We start from the raw sequence: 27,982 nt of genomic DNA, 5'->3' as shown, positions 1-27,982 counted from the left end.
TTTGTTTACCCTAACCTAACTCTAAACTAAGTTTGATTTTAATATTGCAGCAAAAATGTATCCTAAAATATTAAATATTGTTTCTGCAGTTCAAATCATGGTAGGAAAAAGCATTGTGTTTAAGAAATTCAATTTTTGCCTGAGATTATTTTTATAGTAAAATCATTCTTTTATATTCGATCCGGGAAACACCAGCACACGGGTCCTGCTAGTTTTATATACTGTAGACAGTCCCTGTACATTTTGGTTCTCTATTGGTCACGTGATTCAATGCTAAGTTTTTTTTTCTGCTATAATCCTCTCATATATTTTCATGCAAGAAATGCATTGAAATTAGTTTATACTGAGTTACTTTGCTTGATCATACTCATGCATTCTAACGGATAAAAAAAAAACATTAAATTGAATTTAGGCTCGTTCAAAACGAATCGTAATGTTTAAATGTTGAGAGTTCAAAGCATTTTCATCGATTTGGTAATCTCATCAGAAAAATCAATTCAATTTTTCAACAGAGTTATTAAATTAAGAAACAATAAATAAATAAATTTACAATTTTAAAAAAGCATGCACAGTTGAAATAGATATTATTTTGGCGTCAAACAGATTTTGATAAAAATAACGAATATTTTTTTTCGTTTCACTTTTCTACATTCCAGAAGGGAGGGTAGCAAAAATGTATCCGGAAACATTAAATATGGTTTCCGTACTTCATTTTATGGAAATCGTTCCTGGTAAAAAAAATAACTGACTTGAACTATCCTACTCCTTTTTGGCGCAATGATACCTAGTCTGTCTTCGTGCTTGGATATTAAAATTCCCATGCATTATTATTATTATTATTATTATTATGATTATGATTATTATTATTATTATTATTATGATTATGATTATGATTATTATTATTATTATTATTATTATTATTATTATGATTATTATTATTATTATGATTATTATTATTATTATTATGATTATTATGATTATTATTATTATTATTATTATTATTATTGGCGGCTCACAAGGAGCTTTCACACAGGTCATCAAAGATCTCTCCTTGAAAACAACCTGTGGTGTTCCTTGGAAGCTGAGTGACAACAAGTCTCTCCAGATTTCCAGTACTTTCCACCTCCTTCGATAGCATTCGCAAATGAATTTGCGTTATCGCAACAGCCACTTACCATTGATTTCTCGCTGGCAGCGGCCATTGATCTCCACTGGAATTTGAGTAGCAATAAGCTTCCCAGAAGTTCCAGTTCTCTTCGCACTTGTCCAGCGGAGGTCTAGTCAGTGCTCTCTAATCGGTCTTTCAATCCTCTTTGACTCTTCTCGACTATTTGGCATTACTCTTTTTTGTGGGGGCGGTGATGGGGCAATAGGAGGAGGTGGGTGAGAGGTTAGAGAACTTATAGATATGCAGCTTCAATGTTCTTGGTTCTATGTAGCTTTTTTTTGCCTCTGCAGCAGTTTGTCTGGCCCGCGCATGTGGCTCATGTGTATTAGTCTTAATATTTCAGCTGTTTTCATTATTGTTATTCGTTGTATATTTCCAACCATTCCTCTGCTTCCAATTTCTCCCATTCTTTTTTTCAAAACTTTTTTGGAATTGTTCCTAGTGCTCCTACTATTCTTCTTCTTCTTCTTCTTCTTCTTCTTATTATTATTATTATTATTATTATTATTATCAATCGCTTTTTTATAACTAGATATAACACCGCAGCCTACACAAACAATGAAAGCCACATATCAGACATTCTAGATTACAGGATTCACACTCAATAAGACATGTACAAATTCAGCAACAAATTCTGCTACTTGTTAGACTCATGGTTACGGTGACACCCACGGAAGCTGCCCTCTTTTTCAATGACACAGTTTCGAATCTTGAAAAAGTCTCGTATTTCTTTGTATTTTTATTTGTTTATTCCAACCCCATGGGTTACAATAACCGTTGATTTGATATTGTCCACGCAAACAGAAACTCAACAAAAAATTAGTGGATCGCACACACAAATACATACACACACAAGTACAAACACACACACACATACACACACACACACACACACATATATATAATTATTTACTATATTAATTAAATACCTACAGACAATAGTGTTTCATCCTTTTGGGAATCATCAGTGCAGGTTGTCACGATATATATATATATATATATATATATATATATATATATATATATATATATATATACAGGGTGACTCAAAAAAAAAAAAAAAGAGGCCAGCTAGAACATGTGCTGTAGGACGGAGAAAAAAAAAAGAAAAAGAGGCCAAAGATACTAGTGTTTTGATGTTATAATGGAGAAGGTAATTCATGGAGAAGTAAAATTCAAATGTACGTGCTGTCCAATTATTTAACTTGTGCGTCGCCCCAGTTCCGGACATGGATATGAAGTGAAAAGTACTGACATACTTTTAGAAGGCATATTTTTAATAGAATTTAAAAATAAATTCGAAAACTTTAAATGTCGTGAAACGATAAAATTATTTTTTAATCACTTTGTTGGTCTTGCATTCCAATATTCCGCTAATAAAATTAGCCTCATCGGGGTTTTATGTCCAGTCCGTATTTTTTTCTCTTCATTTTGTTGTTATAATGGAGGAGGTAATTCCATTTCCTGGCATGGATATGAAGTGAAAAGTAGTTAGACACTTTTATAATGTAAAGCTTTCTAATTTTTCTTTAAATTCTATTCAAAATAAATGTCTTCTAAAAGTATGTAACTACTTTTTACTTCATATCCATGCTCGGAACTCGGGAGACGCACACGTTAAATAATTGGACAGCACGTACATTTGAATTTTTCTTCTCCACGAATTACATTCTCCATTATAACAACAAAATTGAAGATCTTTTTTCTTAGAAAATCGGACATATTTTATTAGGACGTAAACAAATTATATTTTATTTATCTATTATTTTTATTGTACTTATAAATCAATAATCTAATTATTTATATGTAAAACAGGAATAATAAATAAACTATTATTTGTTTATGTTCAAATAAAATATGGCCGATTTTCTAAAATGCAAAAAAAATTCTGCATTGGAGGCAGTGACTATATTTTTTAATAATGGAAAACATATTTCAAAATATTGTTTATTTAATGTTCGCTTATACTACTACTACTACTACTACTACTACTACTAATAATAATAATAATAATAATAATAATAATAATAACCGAGAAACTGAATCTCTAATAACTGCAGCACAAGATAACTCGATAAGAACCAATCATATCAAAGCAAGAATCGATAAAACACAAGAAAACAGCAAATTCAGACTCTGTGGACAAAGAGATGAAACGATAAACTATATAGTAAGTGAATGCAGCAGACTTGCCCCAAAAGAATACAAAAACAGGCATGACCAAGTGGGAAGGGCGGTGCACTGGGAATTATGCAAACGACTGCATTTTGAGCGTACAGACAAATGATACAAGCATAAACTCGCAACAACATTCGAAAACGAGAACCACAAAATCCTATGGGACATAGACATACAGACGGACAAACCCATCCAAGCAAGAAGACCAGATGTCGCAATAATTAACAAGAAAGAAAAATCCTGTCAAATCGTAGACTTTGCTGTCCCAGCTGACCACAGAGTGAGTATGAAAGAAAAGGAGAAACGAAGCAAATAGATAAAGCTAGCCAGAGATTAAAAGGGATTTTGGTGATGAACAAAATCAAAATAGTACCGATAATAGAAGGAGCACTAGGAACAATTCCGAAAAAAGAATGTCAGAAATTGGAATCAGAGGAATAACTGCAAAAGTACAACGACTAATGATAATGAAAACGACTGAAATATTAAGGAAAACCCTTGAATGCAGAGAATAATACAAGAAAACAATATAACGAATAAGCGTTACAGGGAATGAAGAATACCGAAGCTGCATATCAACAAGTTCTACATCTCCATCATGCATCCCCCCATAGTTTCACCACCGCTCCTCCCAATAAAAAAAGTGACACCAAAGAGCTGAGAAGGGTCAATAAGGACTAAAAGACCGAGGAGAGAGCACCAGCCAGACCTCGGTTGGACAAGCGCAAAGAGAACTGGGACTTTGGGGAGGCTTAGTGCCACTCAAATTCCAGTATAAACCAATGGCCACAGCCGGCGAGAAATCAATGGTAAGAGGCTGTTGCGATGATGCAAATTCATTTGCAAATGCTATCGAAGGAGGGGGAGAGAACTGGACGTCTGGGGAGACTTGTTGTCACTCAGCCTCCAGAGGACACCACAGGTTTCCAATCAAATCGTTTGTTGATTTGTGTGAAAGCTCCATGTGAGCCAATAATAATGATAATCTAAAACTGTATAATTTTAAGTTACGCCCTCCCCAAATCAACCGGTACCACACCAAATAGTCGAACAGGGCTCTAGGAGGCTGGAAAGACCGAGGTGAGAAAGCACTGGATAAGTGCAAAGAGAATTGGGACCTTGAAGGAGCTTATGCCACCCAAATTCTAGAGAAGACCAATGGTCGCTGGCAACAAGAAATTAATGTCGCGGTAACGCAAATTAATTTGCAAAAGTTATTGAAAGAGATGAAGAACAATAGAAATCCAGGGAAGCTTGTTGTTACTCAGGTTCCAGGAAACACTACAGGTTGCACTAAAAGAGAAATCTTTGATGGCCTTTATGAAAACTCCTAGTAAGTTAATAATAATAAACAGAAAAAGCAAAATAAAATAGAAAAATAACACAACCATAGCATGTATCAATAAGCATCCCTCAAACGAATAATCGAGCGATTGGGTATGTGCAAACTGTCTGACAAAATTGTTAATTTGATTAAAGACATAGAAAACATGGAGACTGAAGCTGACAGGTGAAGGACGACATTTAACAAATACAGAATACCTTACAAAGACATTCCCTATCACTACTACCGTTCATCGTATTCATGATGCCACTAAACAACACCCGTAGAAAATGTGATGCCGGGTACAAGTTCACTAACGCAGAGGAAAGAATAAACCACCTTATGTATATGGACGACCTAAACCTATTTTCAAAGAGTTAAATAAAATTTGACATACTAATAAAAATAAAAATAAAAATTCAGCCAAGGTATTCAAATAAACTCGGAATGAAAAAGTGTGAACTGCTAGAAATGAAAATTGAAAAAGTTGGAGACTGCGAAAGGTATGGAACTGCTTTCAAAAAAAGGCGAGATGAGGATATTATATGAACATGATGCTCATAAATATTTCGGATTTCTGGTAGCAAATGCTATCTGATCAACACAAATGAAAGATAAAATTGGAAAAGAATACACGTGAAAAAATAAACTGAAGAACAAATGACTGAGCAGTGTCACTAATAAGATATTCTGGATCATTCATAGGCTGGATCAAATAAAGACTAAAGAATCTTGACCAGCATATGCACTACATCCGAAGGATGAGACTCTACGTAAACCGGAAAGACGGTGGAAGAGTACTCGTAAGTATAGAAGACTGTGTGGATGATACAAAACAAACAAAAAAAAAAGAATTTGAAAAATACATAATCCAGAACAAGATATACCGCCAAAATGACCAATGCAGGGAAACAAGACGAATAAAGAAAATTGGAAGTGAAACAGCTACGCAAACGATTTCTAAGAATGACAAAAGAAACACCTGGACTACGAAAAGGAATCTAAACAGTGAAGCAGATTCATTTACTTAGAGACAATAAAAAATATTCATACGACATTCACACTTTTTTTAATATTGGCAAGCTGATGTGGATACCGTTCGTCTGTGTGCTCAATGTTTAGTCGTTTGCACGACTCCAACTAGATACTTTCACGAACCACTTTTGCTTATTATGAATTTGTTTTAAGGCCAACTACAATCATTATGGATAAACGTGTCAGCTTTTCTACATTTAATTTGTTCATGCCTTGTGTCTATCTTCGATTTGATGTTGTTTGTTTTTGTAGCATTGTTTTGTGCAATTCAGTTACTCTTTTTAAGTGTCTCATCTGCAACTATGCCGATATGTTTTTGTGTGAAATTTCTGTGATCAATTTTATAAGTAATCAATGTATGTGCTTCTTCCCTATGTTTTGTTCTTTTTGTTTCTTGATTTACTATTATTTACCTTCGTGCTGCTTTTGATGGCGGTAATCAGCTGCTCGATACATTTTGTTATGCATTTTTCTCATCTTTTCCTCTGGTTAACTAAACAATGTTGAATATTTGTCAGTCTTCTAAACAGCTAAATTCGAGTAGTTCTTTGTGCATAGATATCAGTTTCTACTTTTTCATCTACATTCATGAGTTTTTTGTCCAGTTGAATTCCTCTGTGATAGGTAACCCTAGTGACTCCATACTAAACATACTTTCTAGTCCTCTCTGGGCGTTTCCTTCTCCAAACCAAGCTTGTAACGGGTCGAGGTATTTCTCCTCTGGATTCAGTACAACATTAATTTTGTACTCTGAAAGTTGAGGTGTTTTTCCTAACAAGAGGTATAATTAATTTTTGCCCCTCTCTCTACTTTGTGTCTTAGTTTATTGTCATACATGGAGCAACGGCTGTTACCAAAGGGTACAAGTCCTCTCGGAATGGAAAAAAGCGGCTCCATACGTGCAGTGGACGATTTGAAACGGTTCTATGAATTTAATGGCGTCAATTCCCAATAGCCCCTTAATTTTAATATAACTGTCCCTGGAATTATACTTAGTTGCGAATTGATGTTGTTTAAGGTGTTTAATTATCTGCGGAAGCTCCAGTGACTCATGTGAAAGATACAATTCACTGGAAAGAATTTGAAGAGTGTGAACTTTCCCAGGGATAAGTTTTAATTCCACTGGCGCCTTCTTAAAAGGTCTTGTTTCTAAGCCCAAAAAGGTTTTCACCTCCAACCTACTTTTTTTTTTCCAGTACAGAGGTATCCAAGTAAGTCCTTATTTCAAACTGACTATTTCCCTTTCATACCACTATTCTGATTACTGGTGACATGAAACCGGAACTGTAATCATTCTTATGTAAACAGGTGTCTACACGCACCTTGCCTCTCTTATCTGGGCACATTGCTGTCACGTAGCTCTTAACAGTGCAGCAGCAACAGCTAATATTTCTAGCTGTTCTCGAAGAGCACATTGCTCCCATATGTGTCCTTTTTAGGCATCTGAAACACAGCCAAAGTTCCTTGCACCTTGTAATCCGGGCTTTATGGGAGGTGTAGTAGGGACAACTTTCCGAAGAATGTTCATGCTTTTTACAAAACTCACATTTTTGTGGTTTTGTTTCCACTTTGGTATTGAAAATCTTCAGGGAGGAATGTGATTCATCTACATTTTCTTTGCCTCAGCTTAGTCATAGGGTCTTGTTCAGGTTTCCTAACAATCAAAAACCGCTTAATAATTTCTGGTGTTTTCAACAGGATTACTGACAAGGTTGGGCACGTCTTGCCAGCAATCCTGATCAGCTCATTCTTTATGTTTGGTGGTAATTTTGCAAACAATACCTAAGAAATTATTACTGCACCTGCGGATATGTCGTCGTATAAATCACAGCTGTATGATGATCTAAGTTCCCATACATCTGCCTGCGTTTTTATCATGAAGTCCTTCAACCCCACAAAATCTTTTGTATTCTCCAAGCGAAAATCTAATATACCTTGGATTATTTCGCCGCGTATTTCTTCCAGATCCAAATATTGTTCTTTCAACAATTTTAGAGCCACTGGATAACTGTCTTCGGAGACTGAACGGTGGTCAATAAGTTGAAGGGTTCTACCCTCAAGAGAACACCTCAAAAAATTTCAAGCTTTCCTGATGCCGATGGTATAGACATTGCACAATTCTCAAACTTGGTGAGAAAGTCCTTAAAACTTCTATTTCTTTCAAAATTCCGTCTACTGAAATGTGGACCTTTCAGTTTGATTTTAAAAGGTTCTACTGAAAAGGAAGAATGTGCGGTTGGGTTGAAGGACTTGGTTGGTTCTGGGATATTAGTGGCTTCCAAACTATGAGGCTTGAAGGTTGGTTTAACGTTGGGGTACCTCCTATCTTCTATAGGGACCTCTGAAGTATTTCCTTCACTGACTGTCCGTACAACCCCCAGTCGGTGTCGCACTTCTCTCTTAAATCTAAAAGAAGCTTGAAATAGTTCAGCAAGCGATTCAGCTTCCTCTTCGGCAGCCAGTTGTTCCTCCATACTCCAAGACACACCCTCTAGCTCTTCTAGCCATCCTTCTATATCCTTTTCAAAGGATAAAAACATATTCAACGACAGAGGTTCTTCTTCCATACCAACCACAGTCATCCTTATTTTTCTTTGAAGAAAGGCCAGCCTTCTCTTTAGTTCCTTCCGAGTAACAGGGTCGTTCATGTTTTTGTTCATTGCGATTTGTTGCAAAGTGTCGGATTTTAACCGACTACAGTGGGAGAGGGGGGGAGACATTTCTGCAACTCAACGTGTTAAACCTGAACTCGGCGTAGAAGGAAAAAAAAAACAATGAAACTCTTACCTTGCGTGGTGAATCCTTCACGGCTTTTCTCGGTTAACTGGAGTTGCGACGAATTGCCTCGTTGCTTACAACGACAGATCGTCCTTGTAAAAATAACTACGAAACGTATAACTGGACTAAAAAAAAAAAAAAAAAAAAGAACAATACATATCGACGATAGGGGTGTTTTTATACCCCACTAGTCGATTCTATGCAAATGTTAAATCCGACTCACGTGAGTGGACAACAAACACTATTATAAAATCAGTCGACCAAGCACTTTCAAACCTTTTTCTTGAACAACTGCCACATAGAATTCCATTGCTCCACCCCTCAACATCGAGTTCCAGTTAATAAAAATTACCACATATTGCTTTCATCTGAGATTTTATTCTCATAACGATTCGACCAATGTAACCTTCGACCTTCTTCAGGTGCGTCTTGTCGAACTCGAAAATATTTATGCTTAACTCTGAAATTTGTACGAAATTTCGAACGGAAACCTTTATTTAATTCACGTGGGTAGATTGTTCTCGTTCTGTCAACAAATGTTTCCAGAAATACTCAAATCGCCCATAGATGTTAATCTGTAAAAAGGAGTCACATTTTTTTTGGGGGGGGGGGGAGTTAATTTACTTTTAAATTTAACGTATCTTATCTCAATCCAGAAATTACATTTCTGTTAGTTTGTTAAAAGCTTCCAAATTAGTATCAAATTTCGAAGTGCCACGATCTTAAACATACCAGCTATGAAAACAAATTCTGGCGTCAAAAGTACATTAGTAACATACGCTTCCAAATCTTTTATAGGGTATAATTAATAACAAAAAAAAATAACGAGAAGAAAATGAAACTCACACACCTGAGAAATACATTTAACCGTTATGCGTGTCCATATATATATTTTTTTTTTTGATAAATCTAATGTTGCACTTAGATTTTAAGTAAAATGTTGTGTTTGATATAACTCAGTTTTGCAGTCGTGATCAAATAGATTTTTACTCCAACTTTAAGTAATATTTTTACAAAAATCATTTAGTTGACCATCAATTTTACTAATAATCATCAAACTTAATCTCACCGAACGATATTTAATTTATTAGAATTTTAAAAAAAATACTTATAACAATTAAATTAGGTTAATATATTTATTGTCATTTAAAATATTTATATTTATTTAAATAATTTAAACAATTAATATTATTTTACTTGCTTTAAGAATTAACTCAGCTAGTATATTTCAAATAATCCAAAGAATTCTTTAAAAGACTACTTAAAAATTATTTAAATTTAATTTTTTTATTATAGCAATACTTAACATGACCTTACATGGCAGTATTCATTGCCCGGCTATTGAACACATGAGAAAGAAAATTATTGTACAATTATAAAGGAAGACAACACACTACTGCAAATTTATAGACGACATGTTTTTATATGTATACATGGAGCCCAAGCCTTATAAGATTTTAACACGTACACAAACAATTGTGATGGTACAATTATATTCTGGTGCATCCACTCTTTTCCTTGATTAACTCGTGTAAGTCAACAATGGCCGGTAAAATAGAAAATGTCCACTTGGCGATGACTGCTGTTTTTTTTTAATAGGAAGTTGACAATACCTTATTATTTTTGGTCTGCTTTAAATTGGACGGAATGTTTAGTTTCACTTAAAGGCACCTTTGCTTATTGTAGAGTTGAATGTAATAATCAGAAAAGAAAGCGCCCGCGTGTGTGTGTATTGTGCGGTTAGACAACTTACCTTCGGATGAGATCTGAGAGAGAGAGAGAGAGAGAGAGAGAGAGAGAGAGAGAGAGAGAGAGAGATTTAAGATGGCAGCCATTGATTTATAAGGTTTAGTCTCGTGGAATCTCACGAGATCTAATCTTCCACTGCACACTATGCAGATGGAATAGGGTCAGTTTTCTAATAAAATGCCTGTTGGCAGCGGTGGTTGGGAAAACACGTGCTGGAAGTTGAGAGAGAAAGTTGACAGTGACGAATTCTAGCTGAACTTTTGCTTATTGTATTTATTTTATTTTGTTTTGCTTTTTACCAGCCCATTTTACTGCACTTATTTTTAAAATTTCTTCGCAAAATTCAGTGAAATTCCAGGTAATACTAGGTACTATCCGAAAAAGTTTCACAGTAATTCGGCGTTTTCGATTAAAAGACAATTTTTTCGGTAATATTTAGCATTGGATATTTTATTACTTGGTGTTTAATATATTTAAATTTTGTTAAATTTCTATTCATAAAAAATCATTATTTAGCAATATTTTTAAGATAAACTACGTATTTAAAATATATTCTAACTAAAAAAATTCTAATTATAAAAATAGTAATAAAAAAATATTTTAAAACATTTGCAAATTAAAAAGAAAACAGTCACATCTTCTCTTATTTTTTCTTTTTACTCACGTTCGCCCCTAACAAGGTATATTGCCACTACTATCTAGGAATATGTCTAGGAAAGATTAACAAGATGCTGGTTTACGTTGCATTTAAACTACAGCCAGGGAAGCAGGGAGCAAGAAGAGAATTCCAAAGTCTAGCTGTTCGAGGGGAAAAACTATTAGAATAGAAAGCTTTCTGGCATTTAGGGGCCTCAACAGCGAAGCGGGTTTGTAGGAGATATGTGCGTCGAGGGGGAACACGTGCAATGAGTTCATGAGAACACATTCCATTAAACTATCTGTAAAACAAGCACAGAGATGCAATATTGCGACGATGGGACAGGAGCTGGAGCTTAGTTGATAAAGTGGGGCCGATTAGATTGACAACTCTTTTTGGACCCTATCCAAAAGAGCAATTTAAAATAGAGAAAAGGAGAACGGTGTTCAATGTCCTAGTCAGGAAACAAGGCCAAGCACAGGGTGGCTCTGGTGAGTACCTGGTATTGCACCTTTGCACCAGGCTTTCACACTCCTTCTTTGTCTATACAAAGAAGGAGTGTGAAAGCCGGCAATATGCAGAGCCTATCTACTCCTTAAGCAAGTTAGGTTTGCAAATCGGGAATTTGTTCGAGAAACCAGCTCTAAGAAGGTTGTCGATCATGACCGAGGAGGCCTCCCTTCCCCAGTTTTATTATCAGAGTTTTCTTTCTCTTAGATGGACGATCTGACAAGATCTACGAGTCCATCACACCGAGAGGGGTAACCATGCGTCTGGTTTCTGCACCAAGTATTTCTACGCCCCCACATGGATAAAGATATTACGTATCTTACTTTAAAGGTTTTCTCTATTCTACATAAATAACGTAGGATTGGAAATAGATTCCTCTCTAACATTTACAAGAAATTGTATTTTTCAAGTTCTGTGAGAAAACCAATCTGCTCTAGCAACTAATTTGTTTTCACAAACTGAACACATTTACAGAATAACCACGCACAAGATTTCACCTTAATTCTAACCCTAATCCTAACCCACCCATAGAATCGTTAATAAAACTATCAATCATATTTGATACATAAACTTCAGTCTAAGCCTAAGTTTTTAGTTATGAATGTCCAAAACTCTTTGTTTTATTACCACTCCATATTAACTCTTTGGTGATAGTCTTCTAGACTTTTTTTTTGTTATTCAAGCAATGCTGATTCAGAAGAAATGAGTCTGCAATTGTGCAGTCCGTGCAGAGACTCTTACACGGGGAATCTGAATATCTCTAGAGACTAAAAGAGAGATTTTATATTGTGTGCAGATATGCGTGGCTGCATGCGAATATGTGTATGTCAATCTATTGGCATTAGCCATGTAGGTTCCTGTAAAAGCGCAATAATAAACGCGCAACTAATTCAATCAAACACCTTTTATATATTGATTTAATTCTTTTTTTTATTTCCCATTTTTTTCTTTGTTTTAATTGTATTCCTTCATATTTCAGTTCTGTATTTTTCTCCCCCCCACTCTCTCTCTCTCTCTCTCTCTCTCTTTCTTCTTCTTCTTCTTCTTCTTCTTCTTCTTCTTCTTCAACTCTATTGTGAGGTTAATTGAATCAAGTCCCCAATTTACATTGTAACAACAATCAGCTTAAAAGAATGATAAGTTTAACAAATAAAACAAACAAAATGCACTGACCGGTAGAAATTGCAAAAATTATAGAGTGATAGGGTGTTTACAGACACAAAGAAAGAGAGCTAGCGAGGGACAAAAAAATCGTCTGCTCAGTAAACTATTGCATTTTGCGTGTGTAACGAAGCCATGCCCCCTATTCTTAACAAAATACGGAAGCACAAATGTGTAATAATCAAGACTTCTAGAATAAATAAATAAATGAAATAAAATTATAATTAATATTAACACTTAAAAATGAAAATCAAAGCACACAATAACAAAATAAAAAATGGATGCAATGTGTAAAGCAGTGGTCAACATAGTAAAAATAAAAATAACACTATTAATGACGCTAATATATCTATAAAAATAACAATAAGCCTTAATAGTTTCTATGCGCGAGTGATCGTAGTACATGCTATATTTAATTTTATTTAGTTTTATTCAAAAGAAGTAAAAACGCGTGGAGCCCTTCGTGAAAAACCTTAATAAAATTTTTACAATAGATAGTAAACATCAATTAACAAATACTCACTCAAATTTCAGTTTCTTTAGCGTATGTTAAAAAGGTTTTTAAGGACCCAACTTCTGATTTAAAAATTCGAATATTTCAAATTTGCCTTGAATTTAATTTATATTATTAGACACCAATTAAAGAATTTTCTTCATACATATATTAAAATTTATCAATTAGAATTTCGGGTACATTTATATAACGCATGTGGATTCACCAAAAAATATTTAATCTTAGGACGGAAAGAAAAGAAGAAAAGAATCGACAATATCCAAGTATTGCTTGTGGAAATTTGTTAAAGCAACTATCATTTTAAGCATTCTTCATCTTGAGACAAGTGCATTAATTTCATGATGATTACATATTTGATATGTAATATGAATTAAAATAGTTCTCTACCAGAGAGGCTACATATTCAATTTACGTGGTCATAATGAAGCAGGCGTTATTTTTAACGGTTCTTTCGAGAATTGATGATTCATTGCGAATTGATGATTCATAAATTAGTCACTTTGCAAAGTTTTCTCCCTCGCGTGATCGGAACTTAAAGAATCACATTATCATTTTACGTGGAAACAGCAAGGGGAGACTTGATTTCAAATATTTCTTATATGTTATATCTCCCCTGTTTAGTTTTCATACATAAAGTAAATTTCACAGTGTATACCCTATTTCTAGAAGAGAGGTGATGTAACATATGAGAAATAATTGGAATCAAGTTTCCTCTTTGCTGTTATTTCAGATCATTTGAAACCATAGCAGCATGTTTTAGTCTCTCCTCCATCAAGGCCAGACGTTTGGGATATATATATATATATATATATATATATATATATATATATATATATATATATATATATATATATATATACCCCAAACGTCTATATATATATATATATATATATAATTATGAGCATTATATATATATATATATATATATATATACAGAGAGAAAGAGATTGAGAGAGATAATTATGAGCATTGTATATATATATATATATATATATATATATATATATATATATATATATATATATATATATATATATATATATATATATATATGCCACTGTTTGGGGTCGTACAAGAATGGCATGTATCCGCAATATACGAGGTATGAATTAACTTAAAAATGTTTTCTTTTTTTAGGATTCGTTTATATACAAATTCACTATTTATCTACAAGAATAAACAGAAGAAATCAAAAATGAAAAGATATTGATTGAATATTTTGCACAGAATCGCCATTTACATGCAATGAAACGTAGATATTACAACATTGTTTTCGATGACGTATGCGTTCATTTACGATGATAATTCATGAGGATTAAAAAAGAATGTTCATTTAATGTGCAAATTAAAATGGCTGTTGTTTTACTGTTCTTTTCTGTAATTGCTTGAATGTTTCACTCTAAGGAAACCGAATGCCAAAAAGATATATTATTTGGTGGTGTGGAAATTCAAGATGTTTGTTTTCAAGGCACTTTTTGACGCGTGTCTCTACAATCAGGAACACGAGTTTATGTTTATATTTGGTTAACGTTCTACGAAGCTGCTCTGTGAGAAATACTGTTATAGTTATTGTGTCAGAATTAAAATATACTACAAACTATTTGACTATATAAAGTTACGAGAGTTGGCAGAATCTGAGAGAAGAGTACAGTATTTGATCATATATACAGTGATCAGCCAGACATCTTCTTCCGGGTGTTCTTAAACTGGAACTTGTTCAAGGATTTTCGAAGAATATCGGGCACTTGTGACTTAACTGCTGAAGAATTTTGTGTCCGAATAAAAAATTATGACTATTAGAAAAAGTAAATGTAGTCATATTACATAATGGGGGGGGGGGAGAGTGTAAAAGTTTAAATGTCAAAAGTCACCCCAATTGAGGTCAATGAAACCACGTGATTTCCAGTTGGGATTTTTTTTGTCTATTTCCTGACGATCATTTCAAGCAGAAATGTCCTAGTGCTGTGCTGTTCCTAGCGTGGACGCACTGTGTGACTAATGTAGCGAGACGGGCTATCCGCCTGTCTATCTGTCCCCTCTCTATTTCTCTCTCTCTCTCTCTCTTTCTCTCTCTATTTATTTCTCTCTCCCTGGCACGTATACCAGTTATCTCTCCTGTTTTTTTTCTGTGACTATCTTTTTGGATTGACGCAGTATCTACAGTTGGAATGGATTTATGAACAAGAACCTGGGTTCAGGACGACAACACGGGTATTGTGTGGTTTATGCACTTTTGGGTAAACTAAATTGTAAAACGAAGCGATTCATCTTTCGTGTGATTCGTGTGATCAAGTAAAGGAGATATTATTTTTTCAAGCCTTTTTCATTTCATTTTAATGTGATTGACTAAAGACGTTTTTTTTCTGAATGTCGTTGAGCTTATTGGAAATCCTCTTGGAAAAGCTTCTATATGAATTAAAATAGTTCTCTACCAGAGAAGCTACATACTCAATTTACGTGGTCATAATGAAGCAGTTGTTATCTATAACGATTATTGTTCAATTAACTGGATACCTTCCATTGGGTGCTCTTAATCCAGCAGTTGGGAAAAGAATGAGTGGAGAATTGTTGCTACTCATAACTGATGAAGACACTTCTTTCAAAATTAAAAAAACAATTCACGATCAGAAAGGCTATGTTCATTCAAAGGGCCTGACAAGGCTCGTAGGAAGTAGATAATATTTGCACTATCTTTATGTTATATTGACTGGATAACCTTTTCTGGATGCCAAAGAATGTACGGAGACTGGACTGCTGAAGAGGCTTGTGTTAGGATTTTAAAATTTTAGTACGAAATTGGCTTCATACAGTAATCATCGATTCACATGACGGTGTCTGTGTGAAGCTGACATTATTCGAACAGTCCTTGTTTGGTTCTGTGTTACAGTGACTGATGAAATAGCTTCTTCGGAATGTCCTTGTTCAAGAATGTGCGGGGAATTGAGAGGACTGGAAACTGCACCGCTGGAGAGGCTTGTGTCAGCATTTAGATTTTCGTAACCGGATTCATTAAACGTGGTCAAGGGGCAGTAAACACTGTTTTTAACGCGCTGTGTTCGATCCCGTCTAACGGTAACTGACCAGGCAGTTTCTTCTGGGTAGTTTTCGTCTGGAACTTGTCCGAGATTGCGTGGGGAATGTGGAGCATTGGTGACTGTTCTTTTGGAAAGGCTTGTTCCATAATAAAAGTTATCATCGTCAGATAGACTAGATACACGGGATTCAGTTGTCCTCGTCCGATTAAAGTAGGCATCATTTTCAATAGAACTTGTTCGATCCCCTGTTACAATGGTTGGCCAGATCGTTTCTTTTTGCTGCTCTTGTTCTAAAACTTGTCCAAAAATGTGCGGATAATTATGAGCATTAGTGGGGGAAATTCTCGACGGGTTTGTACCGCAATTAAAGATGCAATTTCCAGTTAACATAGACGTTGTCATAGGGAAATAGACATTATTTCTAACGGCTCTTGTTCCATCCTGTGTTACAGTGACTGAGTGGATAGCGTGCTCTGGGTGTTCTTGTCCTAGAACTTGTACAAAAACATGTGTGGAATTAGGAGTATTGGGAACGGTACTGCTAAAGTAGCTTCTGTCTGTATTAAACATTTCACCACAAGATAAGTTACATGACGTCATAACAGATTCATTTGATGTTGACCGAGAAAGGAAACCATTGTTTTCTGTGGTCCTTGTTCTATCCTGTGTTATATTAACTGGCCGGATAGCTACCTTTGGGTACTCTTCTTCTACGACTTGTCCACAAAAGTGCGATAAATTAGGAGCACTGGCGACTGCATGAATGATGTTTCCGTCTGAATTACAAATGTCACTACCAGAAAGGCTACATAAAGTCATAATAGATTCGTTTGATAAAGTCCGAATGAACCTAACGTTATTTTGTGCGATTTCTGCTTGAGCCCATGACAAAGTGGTTGGTGAGTAGGTTTCTACACTGAAAACCTCAGAGTTTTCGGTAAAACTTCCAATGTCTTCATTTGACGGTTTCTTAGGGTAACACAGACAGATTCCTTTCATGAGTTGCGTAAACTTCTGACCCATTATCAACCAGGCTAAAATAATAAACAGAAAACAAAACAAAAAAACAAAATCAGAATAATATAAGAGTAATAGCAAAAGTAAATATATACGGTCCTCGAAAAGTTATCTAATTTTAAATTTTCATAAACAAAATAAAAATTAGTTTTACTGCTTTACTGCATCAATTTTTACTTCGGCATCTTATACTACGCCATCTTTTTTTTTTTTTTTTAGCTTTATCGCTATTTTGATGCATACAACACATGAGTGTTTTAGAATAATTATTGAGGGTTTTATTTAAACATGATTTTGCTGAAGATAACCACAGTAATTGATGAGTTAAGTCATTTATTTGCAAAATAAATTTTGAGCATGACTTCGGAAATTTTGGAAAATGTGATGCACTCATTTGTAAGACGTATAAATGACAGGTAGAGCATATCCGGTTAAATGGCATTTATTTTTAATATAAACTGCTCACTGTATATGATATCATCAGAAATTTAGTTTTTATGTTATGAAACTTTGTAGGTTTCAACAGAAACTCAAATCTAGGGGAGATAACCAGCACAGACAAAGTAAAAATAATCATATTTTCTAAAGTATAATTTGGGGTGCTTATTAATTGACACATGTAAAACAAAAATAAACAACCTGCTACAATGAAACAATTTTAATTAATCAACAATAAAAAATAAATAAACTTGTTAATCAACGAAAATAAAAAAAATCATAACACATGCTTCTACCTTTTCCGCCAAAGAAACTCCATGAGATGGATTTTCGAATGTGTCTTTTGGTTTGAGACCAAAATCATTCATTTAAAAATAAGAAAGTTGTTTTACTTTATTTTAATTAATCAGTCAGGCCTTTTGTTTTATCTATAATACTAATAAGGAAAATGTGTTTACTTCGCCATTCAGGTATAGTTTGATCGCTAACTTGGTTCTTTTTTGTATACTGTGTCAAGCATTTCCGAGACTCGGCTATAGTATTCGTGCAATCTTTTTTTTATTTAACATTCTTTCATTATACCATTATTTTATTATTAGTTATTTAATAAACTTATTTTGCTAATTTGTTTCCTTTTTGTAAACTGCTTCGGCAATTTTCGGGATTCGTGTAATCACTTTTCACTTAACATTTTTTCATTGTTCAACTGATTAGTTCAGCGTCCCAAATTATAACTTGGAAAATATGCTTATTTTTGCTATGTTTATGCTGGTTATCTCCCCTAAATTTGAGTTTCTGTTGACATAAGCGCCACTTTTTAAATATAGTAGCATTTCAGCTCGGCGTTGCCCGGGTGTTTGGATGTGTATGTTGAGCAAAAAAACAACAAAAAAAATGGTAGTAGGAAGGCAGGCTCGAACCCGTACCGCAAAGGAGGAAAAGAACGGGGTGAAACCTAACATTTATGCTGTTACGCCCACCGCCAAACCGGAAGCGACATTTTTTAAAAGTAAGGCTAGACAATCTAAACGAGAGGATAACTTTCAAAAATATCGGCGAAAAAAGTGCCCCCCTACCATAGAAAAGTGCCTAGTTGAAGGGGAAGATATTAATATTTTTAGCCAATTTTTCGATATTTGTTGTATGAAAGGCCGAAGTTTAAAACGATACTGATCTTGGTAAAATCCGTCACCTCTATCAAAGTTTAAGGCAGACATGCAAACAGACATACATACATACATTTATATATTCGTAACTAAAAATTTTCGACCTAAACTGATAAAAAAGCTTGCCCTATCTCTGAATACCCTTTATGTCAAATTTCAAATATTTAGACCAGAAATTGTCTGAGTAATTTGGAAGAGACCGCAGAGGTCAATTTTTTTTAACTTTGACCCCTATTATGACCCCTTAACATTTATTGTTTTGGGCTCAAATCAAGTTATTAAGTTAGATCCATGTCCAAGGAATCTATATCTAAAATTTCAAGGTCGTAGACCCAAAATTGTCGGAGAAGTTTGGTAGAGTTCTCAAAGGTCAAATCGTTGAACTTTGATCCCTTAATCGCCAAATTTCTGGCCAAAAACCGATCACATCGATTTTCCCAAATCTCAGTACCCTGTATATCAAATTTCGAGTCTGTAGACTAAAAATTGGCTGAGTTATTTCGTAGGGAAATGTACACACACACACACACACACACACACACACAGATACACAGATACACAGACACGTTCACTTTTATAGATATATAGATATGGATTTTTGAAAACTCTGTGTATTATTTAAACTACCTGGTCATCTATCTAATGATAAAACTCTGATAATCTTGCTTATTTGCGTGTTTAGTTGTTTGTTTATGTGAAGGCTGTGAGGAGAAGTATGACTAAAATGAAACGTTGTGGACCTATAAAGAATATCGTGGTAGAGAATAAGTAGTGGAGAATAAGAGGATGACGTAAATAAACGAATGACTCAAATCAAAATGAAAAAATCTTTCAATTTATAGAATACTAGCAGGGCTACCCGGCGTTGCTCGGGACCATATAAACAATACGAAAATTGAATTTCGTTTTGTAATATATTTGTTATTCTTATGAGAGAGGAATTTTGTATGTTTATGTATCATTTGCTATTTCGAGCAAAAGAATATTTTACCTACATAAGACGGGTATTACACATATGAAATAATTGTATCTTACTTAGGGTAGGTAATTTACAGCAGTATATGAAAGGACGGGTAATATACAACACATTTATATCATCAAATCCCAAGCGATGCCAGGTATTTTGCTAATATATATTCTCACCTATTTCATTCAATCCCGGGCAACGCTGGGTGTTTTGCTAGTATATATCTCAATCAATCTCATTAAATCCTGGGCGACGCAAGGTATTCTTATAGTATATATTTCAATCAATCTAATTCAATCCAAGTCAACGCCAAGTATTCTGCTAGTATATATTTGCATCTATCTCATTACATCCCAGGTGACCATGTATTCTGCTTGCATACATTTGCATGTATCTCATTGAATCCAGAGTGATTCCTAGTAATCTGTAATAGAATATTATAAAATGACAATACATAATTCGGCATTGGGAGCCGTGAATGGCAAAGTTCTTCATTTATTACCGGATCCGGAAATGAATACTACTGATAAAGTAGAGTAGAAAATGGATTTTGGATTTACTTTCGGCAGCTTTAACTCTCACTTCCATTATTTTGTCCGTTAGACCTCACATTGTATGAGCGATGTTTCTGACAAAGGAGGAAGATTTGCTGTTTTCTGACCCAGAATCTATCCATCTAATACTTATCCTTACATCACTTGGCTTCATAGAGAGACTTTCATTAAAAAATAGAGTTCTTTCCTTTTTTTTTAGTTGTTTATTTCGTATGTGAGTACCTAAATATCAGATATTGTTTTGTTTTGCCCAAGAAAACTTTATAGTGGAAATTATTTTGTAAAATCAAAAGTTTATCAACAAATGAACCAAAAGCTGGAAAAAGATGATAATGTGTCCAGTGTGTTGTTACTTTGTTTTTAGTTTCCTGAAAATAGTTCGACGAAGAATCAAAAGTGTTCGTGATACTAATGCTGCATACTTTTGTTTCTGATACGAATAAGATTAGTAGAAACCTCGAAGAAATAAAAATTTATAATAAAACAGGAAAATTCTATTACGTTAAACAACGCTTGCTTTAATGAAAAAATGCTGCCTAAATACACTCAATATATATATGTGTGTGTGTGTGTGTGTGTGTGTGTGCGTGCGTGTGTGTGCGTGTGTGCGTGCGTGCGTGCGTGTGAAGAATACCCGCCACAGGACGGGTAAAATTAACTATCCAACAGAACAGACTTGCACTACTTAAAAAAATTACTCATGGATATAATCGTTTTGAAATTGAATATTAAAAAATGATGTAGTGTTTGATTTTCAACCTGTTTTATAAGAAAACTTATTGAATAGAATGGAATGAAACCAATAGTTTTTTTCGAAAATGGCAGCAGCAATGAATAGTCGTCATTGAACTACTAAATACATAGCATCAGCGAAACTAACTAAATAACGAAATATAATAGTAATCTTTTTAAACAGCTAAGAAAAGCAAACAAGCATTCATACAATTACGTTTTTATGAATAAAAAGCTCATGTTCTCAGCCCGAAAAAACATCATCTCTAGACCCAGCCATTTTATGTGTCACTGGCTGATTAGTAAGGGCTACATTCCACAATAAAAGTGCGATCTTTTGTCGCATCTAATCAAGTTCTCACATCACACATGTTGATATCGGGAATAAGCAGTATTATTATCGTCCTGTATCTTGTGCTAATCTGCTTCAAAATAAAAATGAGATTCTACTGATTTAGGCGATTACATGTAAACATCTTGAAAAATAGACGGTAAAAAGTAAGATTTTAAACTTTAAAGTGGAACATCTCTTTCGGATATATATTTAACCAAAATGATCATAACCTTCCGAACAAGCAGGTGGTCATGATCACTCTTTTCCTGTTCAGATAACTTTTGCAGAAAATGTACGCATTTGTTTTTATAATTACATTTCTTAATTATTTAGAAATCAATTTGATGTGTGCAATTGGGAAGGGGGTTCTGTTGAACTTCTATTAAAACGAGTTTTGAATATAATTATTTACTTGCCTGGCTTCATTAGGGACCTCTCACAACAGTCTTTATTATTAATAATAAATAGTAGGGTAACCCGACGTTCCCCGGGATTGAATGCGAATCAACGAATGTTCAACGCTTCCAATATATTTATTATCGTCGAAATCGCTGCAATCGACCACTTTTCAATTAAATCGATCTATTGCCGGTTCTAGTCGAGGACCCATCGCAGTGCGTTAAGGGGAAGCTTTATATGCCCCAACAGTCTTGTATGTGGCCTACATTGCACTGTAGAGAACCTAAGTTTGTTTTTATAAAATTATTTTACATAATGGCTTAAATTAAAGTTGAAAATATAAATGTCAAATATCACGGTTCAATTGTGCTTTAAACAAAAGCATTCATTTCGAACGCGACCCTGTCTTATCAAATAACCCACTGTTGATTTTATATGCTGAGCTCTTTTGCTTGTGCGGTGATAAAACTTATTAAATTCACTAATGATATTAGGCTGTGTAATGGTGTTCACTTGGACTGTTCTATCTTTAATCGAATTTTTTGATTATCGATTTTCGTTACATATCGGGGGCATTCTAATATAAAACATATCTAAGAACACCCCCAGACATATAAAGTACATTTGTGTGAAATTTAAAAAGATATAGGCCCAGAAAAGGGAACGCTCTCTCTTTCTCTCTCTCTCTCTCTCTTTCTCTCTCTCTTTCTCTCTCTCTCTTTCTCTCTATCTATCTATCTATCCATCTATCCCTCTAACTCACACACACACAAAGTGCCTTTCATATATATAAGTAGAGATAAGGGTGTTTATTTACTTCTTTCATTTGTATTGAAGGAGACTATTGTTTTCTTTTAATCTTTTTTTTTTTGCTCATTTATTTTTTAATGTTATAAATAAGATAATTAATATTAATTATATGATGAATAGTGAGCATGCCTCTGCCTTCATCTCGACACACAGCCCAAATTATTACTTACCCAGTCCATGAAAATAGTATAAGACTGTTCTATTAGTTTTACCCATCCTGAGACAGGTATCCTTTTTGTTTTTGCAGGTTCTTATTTTTGATAATCATTTTGAATGTTTCCAATCAAAACAAGAGAAAACAAGACATCCATGCAATGGAATTATTCTTTAAATAAGAAATGGGCAAGCAACTTTCGTGCTTTTATCGTGAAAGTGACCCACAAATTGTAAGTATTCTATCGACAAGCAATGGAATATAATTGTTGTGGTAGGATCCACCTAATTAGCATATGTGTGGAGTGTCAACCATATAAATATGGTTGGTACCGTAAAGACGAGAGAGACATAAGAGAGACCCAACGAGAAACTCAGAGACAATGAGATCGAGAGTCGACAACTACCTAGCCGACACCTTCCCCAGGGACGATCTCCCCATGACTATACCAATGGACGCTATGTAAATATTGTATATACTTTCTTGCTTTCAATATATCTGTTCTGCTTTACTTCTGTGTTGCAGTTATTTATTTCCATGTGTTCAGTAGAGTTTCGACAATAATGAACACCTGTTTCCCCATGCTTCCGTTCAGTCTTGAAAGACAAAGAATACCCCTTAGGGGCAGCTGCGCATGAAATTGTGAGGCAAGGGTTGCGCAATTACCAACCACACCTCTCCTGAATCGGCACTGTTTGAGTCCAGTGGCAAGGAGAAGACCGGGCGATTGGAAACAATTCCGAGATAAGCGGAGAACACATACAGCACCTGAAAGTCCCAAACGGTCACCCATTTAGTACTGACCAGGTTCAACGTTGCTTAACTTCGGTTATCCAGCGGGAACCGGTGTGTCAACGTGATTATAACACATTCCTTTAAAATTGCAAATCTAAGATTTCATGGAACAAAAATAAAATCCTTTTGATTCCCAACGTTTATATTATTATTTAATTTATTATATTATTAAAAATAAAACGTTGTGATAAGAACAAATATTACTGACCTTTCAGGAAAATCACAGAATTTCTAATCACTTTGAATAAACCGATCGATTACAGTTGGTTTCAGAGATGTGCAGCCAAGTATTGGCAGTTCACAAATATGTTACTTCTTCAGAAGCGTCGTATGAATATAAATGGTGACGTCACAATAGAATAAAGACACGTTTTTGAGGTCATTTAGATAAGACGCTAAAATCACGAGACGTATTTTTGATGAAGTGTTCGTATGTTTTACTGCAAATATTAATTTATGTTTATTTATCAAAAATTACATTTTTTTTTTAAAATGGCATTTTTACTTAAAAAGTATGACTACTACATATTGCTCCGACTAATGGCACAAGAATTATTTTCTACAAAAAAAAAAAAAACAATCGTCCCCCCTAAGTTTCTTTCTATACTATGATTTAGGTACATTTTCAGTAAAACGTACAGAATAGTTAACACTTAAAAACGTGTACCCTCCCCCAAAACGAAAAGTGCATAATTTGTATAAAACGCAGTACAATTACATTCTCTACCGAATCCGCATAGTATTAACATGTATAAACGATATGTAATGATTTCTCACAAGCTAAGCGGGTGGCACCAATTTGATTTATGAGCTTTTGAGTGTTAACTATTCTGTACTATCAACGTTTAAACATGATACAAATCGTTTGCATACATTAAACTATGCGTGTTCTGTAGAGAACTTCATTCTAATGCGTTTTATATAAATTATTTGTTTTTTTTTTTGTTTATAAGTTCTTAAATGATAATATTCTATACTTTTATCGCATTTTCCCGTTAAAGAATGATAATTCTCCAAATTTCGAAAATAATTGCGCAAGAGTCGTCAACCTGATAGGTCCTGAATGTCATCTAGACTTCAGCCTCTGTCCCATCGACAAGATGTTGCATCCCTCTGCCTGTTCTACAAATACTTTAATGGTGAATGCTCTGACGAACTGCAAACACTTGTACCTCCCCGGCGTAACTACCCCCGACAAACCCGACAAGCTACTAAGTCTCATCCCTTTACAGTAGAGATCCCTAGGTGCAAGAAAGCCTTTTACTCCAATAGTTTCTTTCCCAGAACTGCGGGTCTTTGGGACTCCCTTCTGGGATTCTGCTTTCCCAACTGCACTGATATGCAGAAGTTCAAGTGTAATGTTAACAAACATCTTTCTACTCATCTCCCTTCATAATGACCCTGCTAATTAAGTCCCTGATAGTAGCCCCCTGCTTCAAAGTGGCACTGTGCCTTGTTTGGGGTGAAAATTGAATAAAAAAAATAATAATAAATAAAACAAATTATGAGATTTAAAATGTATTCCAATCGGCTATTCAAAATGTTACTTCAATAATGAGTGTAGAATTATACAATACTGTTCGATGATCAAATGCTGAGCAACTGACATCATATACCTGAGTATTTATTGTATTGTCATTTTCAGTAAGGTAACGCTTCGCAGATGTTTCATACGATCGATGGTAAATTCAACTGATTCTATTTGTGCTTCAAATCCGGCAGCCAGGAATCGCTTGATAACATAATTATTTACATTTGAGAAGAATTGTGGGGATACTAACAAATTTAATTCTTAATAAACAAAATATGAGAATCCAACAGAATAAAAATGCGTTTGAGGTCGATGTTTATAAACAAATGTAATTTGAGGCGTAGCTTGTGTTTTTCATTGGTTAATTTTGTGTTGTGTAATTTTATAGAGATTTGTTTTAGATTGAAAAATATTAGAATCATATAGAATCTTTGATTGTTCAAAAATTTATTTATTTATGGCAACCAAAATTGCTTGGTTGGATTCTTGTGGCTCGCAGGAAAATAAAACGGTTCCAACGAAGAGCAAATTTGAAATATGAAACATACTTGACCGGGGAAATAGATCGTACATTTCCCTATGCTAAGTGAAATATTCCAAATATTCCCATGAAGTGCACTAATCAATCCTTCATCCAGTTCATTCGAATAATTGACAAATTAGTGTATTGCTTAGCTACTACACATGAAAGATCGGTTGATGATCGAAATTGGAGCATTAGCGAGACTTCCTGATTTGATAGAAAGTTTTAAAATATATGACCATTTAACCGCAATAACAGCAACGCATTACAGAGAACAGATCCTTGTAATATGACACCGTAAAATAATTTCCCTTTCTTTACCCTAAAAGCCATCCCACCGAATGAAATATCTGGATTGTCCAAACATCTTTTACATATCTTGAAAGTTAAAGAACTGCCGTACTCGTAATTATAAAGTAATATTCTTAATATAATACAATAAGTCTCCTGTGTGTTATGAGTAAGTTGCTGGAATCCATATTAAATAGAGAAATAGTCAACCACCTTACCAGAAACAACCTTCTTAGTGACACACAATATGGTTTCCGCTCTGCAAGATCTACCGCAGATGTGCTGACGGTTATATCCCACAGGATTAGTGAATCTCTTGACAAGGGCTTCCTTTCTAGGGCAATTGCTCTTGACATATCAAAAGCCTTCGACAAGATATGGCATAAGGGTCTATTTCACAAGATTTCCAGCAACGGTATAACTGGAAATGTTTTCTCAATCATTAAATCATTTCTCTACGATAGGCTCATAAGAGTAGTGGTCGATGGACAAAAATCAGAGGCCTGCAGTATTAATGCTGGAGTCCCTCAGGGTTCAATCCTGTGCCCAACTCTCTTTCTGATCTACATCAGTGACCCCCCCTAAACACATACTTAAATCATTCGTTGACATCTATGCTGATGACACGACCATCTACGGCAACACATCAAAGGCTGTAAATGACAAAGTTCTCTCTGATTCTCTCTCTTCTGATTTCGAGCGCGTGGTTCAGTGGGGGAAGACGTGGCTGGTTACCTTTAATGCATCCAAAACCAAACTCCTATCCTTACATCATCAACGCTCTGATCCCCATCTGCCATGAATTGGGATGGATGGCTCTCGTCTGAGAGAGGCCCCGTATTTTGACAAGCTTCTGGGTTTGACCTTTACTCCTGATCTGAAATGGAACACGTACATCAAGTCTGTTGCCAAGGTCGCTGGAAAGATAGTGGGATCCTTCTACCGCTCCAGAAGATATCTCACTACTGATGCAATTCTATATCTATATAAAAGCCAAGTACGTCCAAGGATGGAATACTGCTGCCATATCTGGGCATGAGCTGCTAAAAACAGCCTATCCTGCCTTGACAGAGTACAAAATAGACTTCATGGCTTAGTGGGGGGTGCCCTTTTCTCTACCCTGCAACCTCTCTTCCACAGAAGAGATGTTGCAAGCCTTTCCTTGTTTTATCGTTATTTCCATGGCAGGTGCCCGTCTGAACTCCAATCTCTGGTTCCCCCTCGACAATCTTTCACGAAAAACACCCGTCTAGCCGAATCCACTGTGAAAAATTTCCCCCACTCTTTATCTATGCCTAAATCAAAACGTGGATTCCATGAACAAAGCTTCTTTCTTAGAACTGCACGCCTGTGGAACTCTGTTCCGGCTGCCTGCTTCCCACCTGACTAAAACTTGGATGTCTTCAAGTCCAACGTTAACAAATTCCTAATGAACCGCCCCCTTAAGTAAACACTTCATCAAATCTCCACACTAACGTAATGTACTTGCAATAACCCTTATCCCTGAGTGGCTTCCGGGCCTTGATAAGTGGTGACCACTGTGTAGTAAAAAAAAAAAACAAACTAGCAAGGAGGTCCGACGTTGCCCAGGATTGAATGATGATCATCGAATGTTTCGCCATTCTATATTTTCATTGTAATCGAAATCGGTGAAATCGCCCATTTTTCAATCAAATCGATCGATTGCCTGTGCTTATTTTATTTCTCTGACTGTCTCCCATAGAAAACACGCATGCACACAGTAAATCCAGCTTGGAACTTTTGGGACTGTGGGGCAGTCGGCAAGTAGCACACATATGACGAGAAACTTTTACGAATTACTAAGCATAGCAACTACATATACACACTGCCAAACCAACACATGCATAGAATTTATACAGACATTATCGATCTAATAAAACAGGCATGCTAATAAACTATGTATTGACAAAATGAATGACTAATGGCCACAATAATCTCTTTCCACTTAAAAATTCATCAAAGTTCAGGAAATCAATTTTTATGAAACCTTTAGCATTTATTGACTAATTATCACGGCATCTAACAAATGCATTATTTTATTAGGAATCTTGGAAATGAATTATTTCTTGTCAAAATAAAATATATTTCTAAAAGCTATATCTTACTGATAACAGAAAGTAAATGTTTGGTCTTAATGAAAATAAAACACCGAACGTGTAAA

At 34.9% G+C, this 27,982-nt stretch overlaps 1 protein-coding gene across 1 annotated transcript; it reads right to left on the bottom strand.

The window, feature by feature from the left end:
• Positions 1 to 14,122: 14,122 nt before the first annotated feature.
• On the bottom strand, positions 14,123 to 23,786 carry LOC145240169 (uncharacterized). The gene is made up of 2 exons (XM_080103758.1): positions 23,664 to 23,786; positions 14,123 to 17,123 (listed from the first exon to the last, which is right to left on the bottom strand). Exon 2 carries the CDS (start codon positions 17,110 to 17,112, stop codon positions 15,868 to 15,870), a length of 1,245 nt encoding a protein of 414 aa, XP_079959884.1. The 5' UTR covers positions 17,113 to 17,123; positions 23,664 to 23,786; the 3' UTR covers positions 14,123 to 15,867.
• Between the last annotated feature and the right edge of the window lie 4,196 nt (positions 23,787 to 27,982).

This window comes from Euprymna scolopes, chromosome 19, assembly GCF_053919585.1.
Source record: "Euprymna scolopes isolate OS-2025 chromosome 19, ASM5391958v1, whole genome shotgun sequence".
NCBI classification, from domain to species: domain Eukaryota; kingdom Metazoa; phylum Mollusca; class Cephalopoda; order Sepiida; family Sepiolidae; genus Euprymna; species Euprymna scolopes.
Note: the sequence above shows the minus strand (reverse complement) of the source record. Positions and strands in the feature narration are given on the sequence as shown.

Bases quoted from the DNA above. Each gene is read 5' to 3' on its own strand.
- LOC145240169 (XM_080103758.1), bottom strand. From the start codon at position 17,112: ATGGGTCAGAAGTTTACGCAACTCATGAAAGGAATCTGTCTGTGTTAC.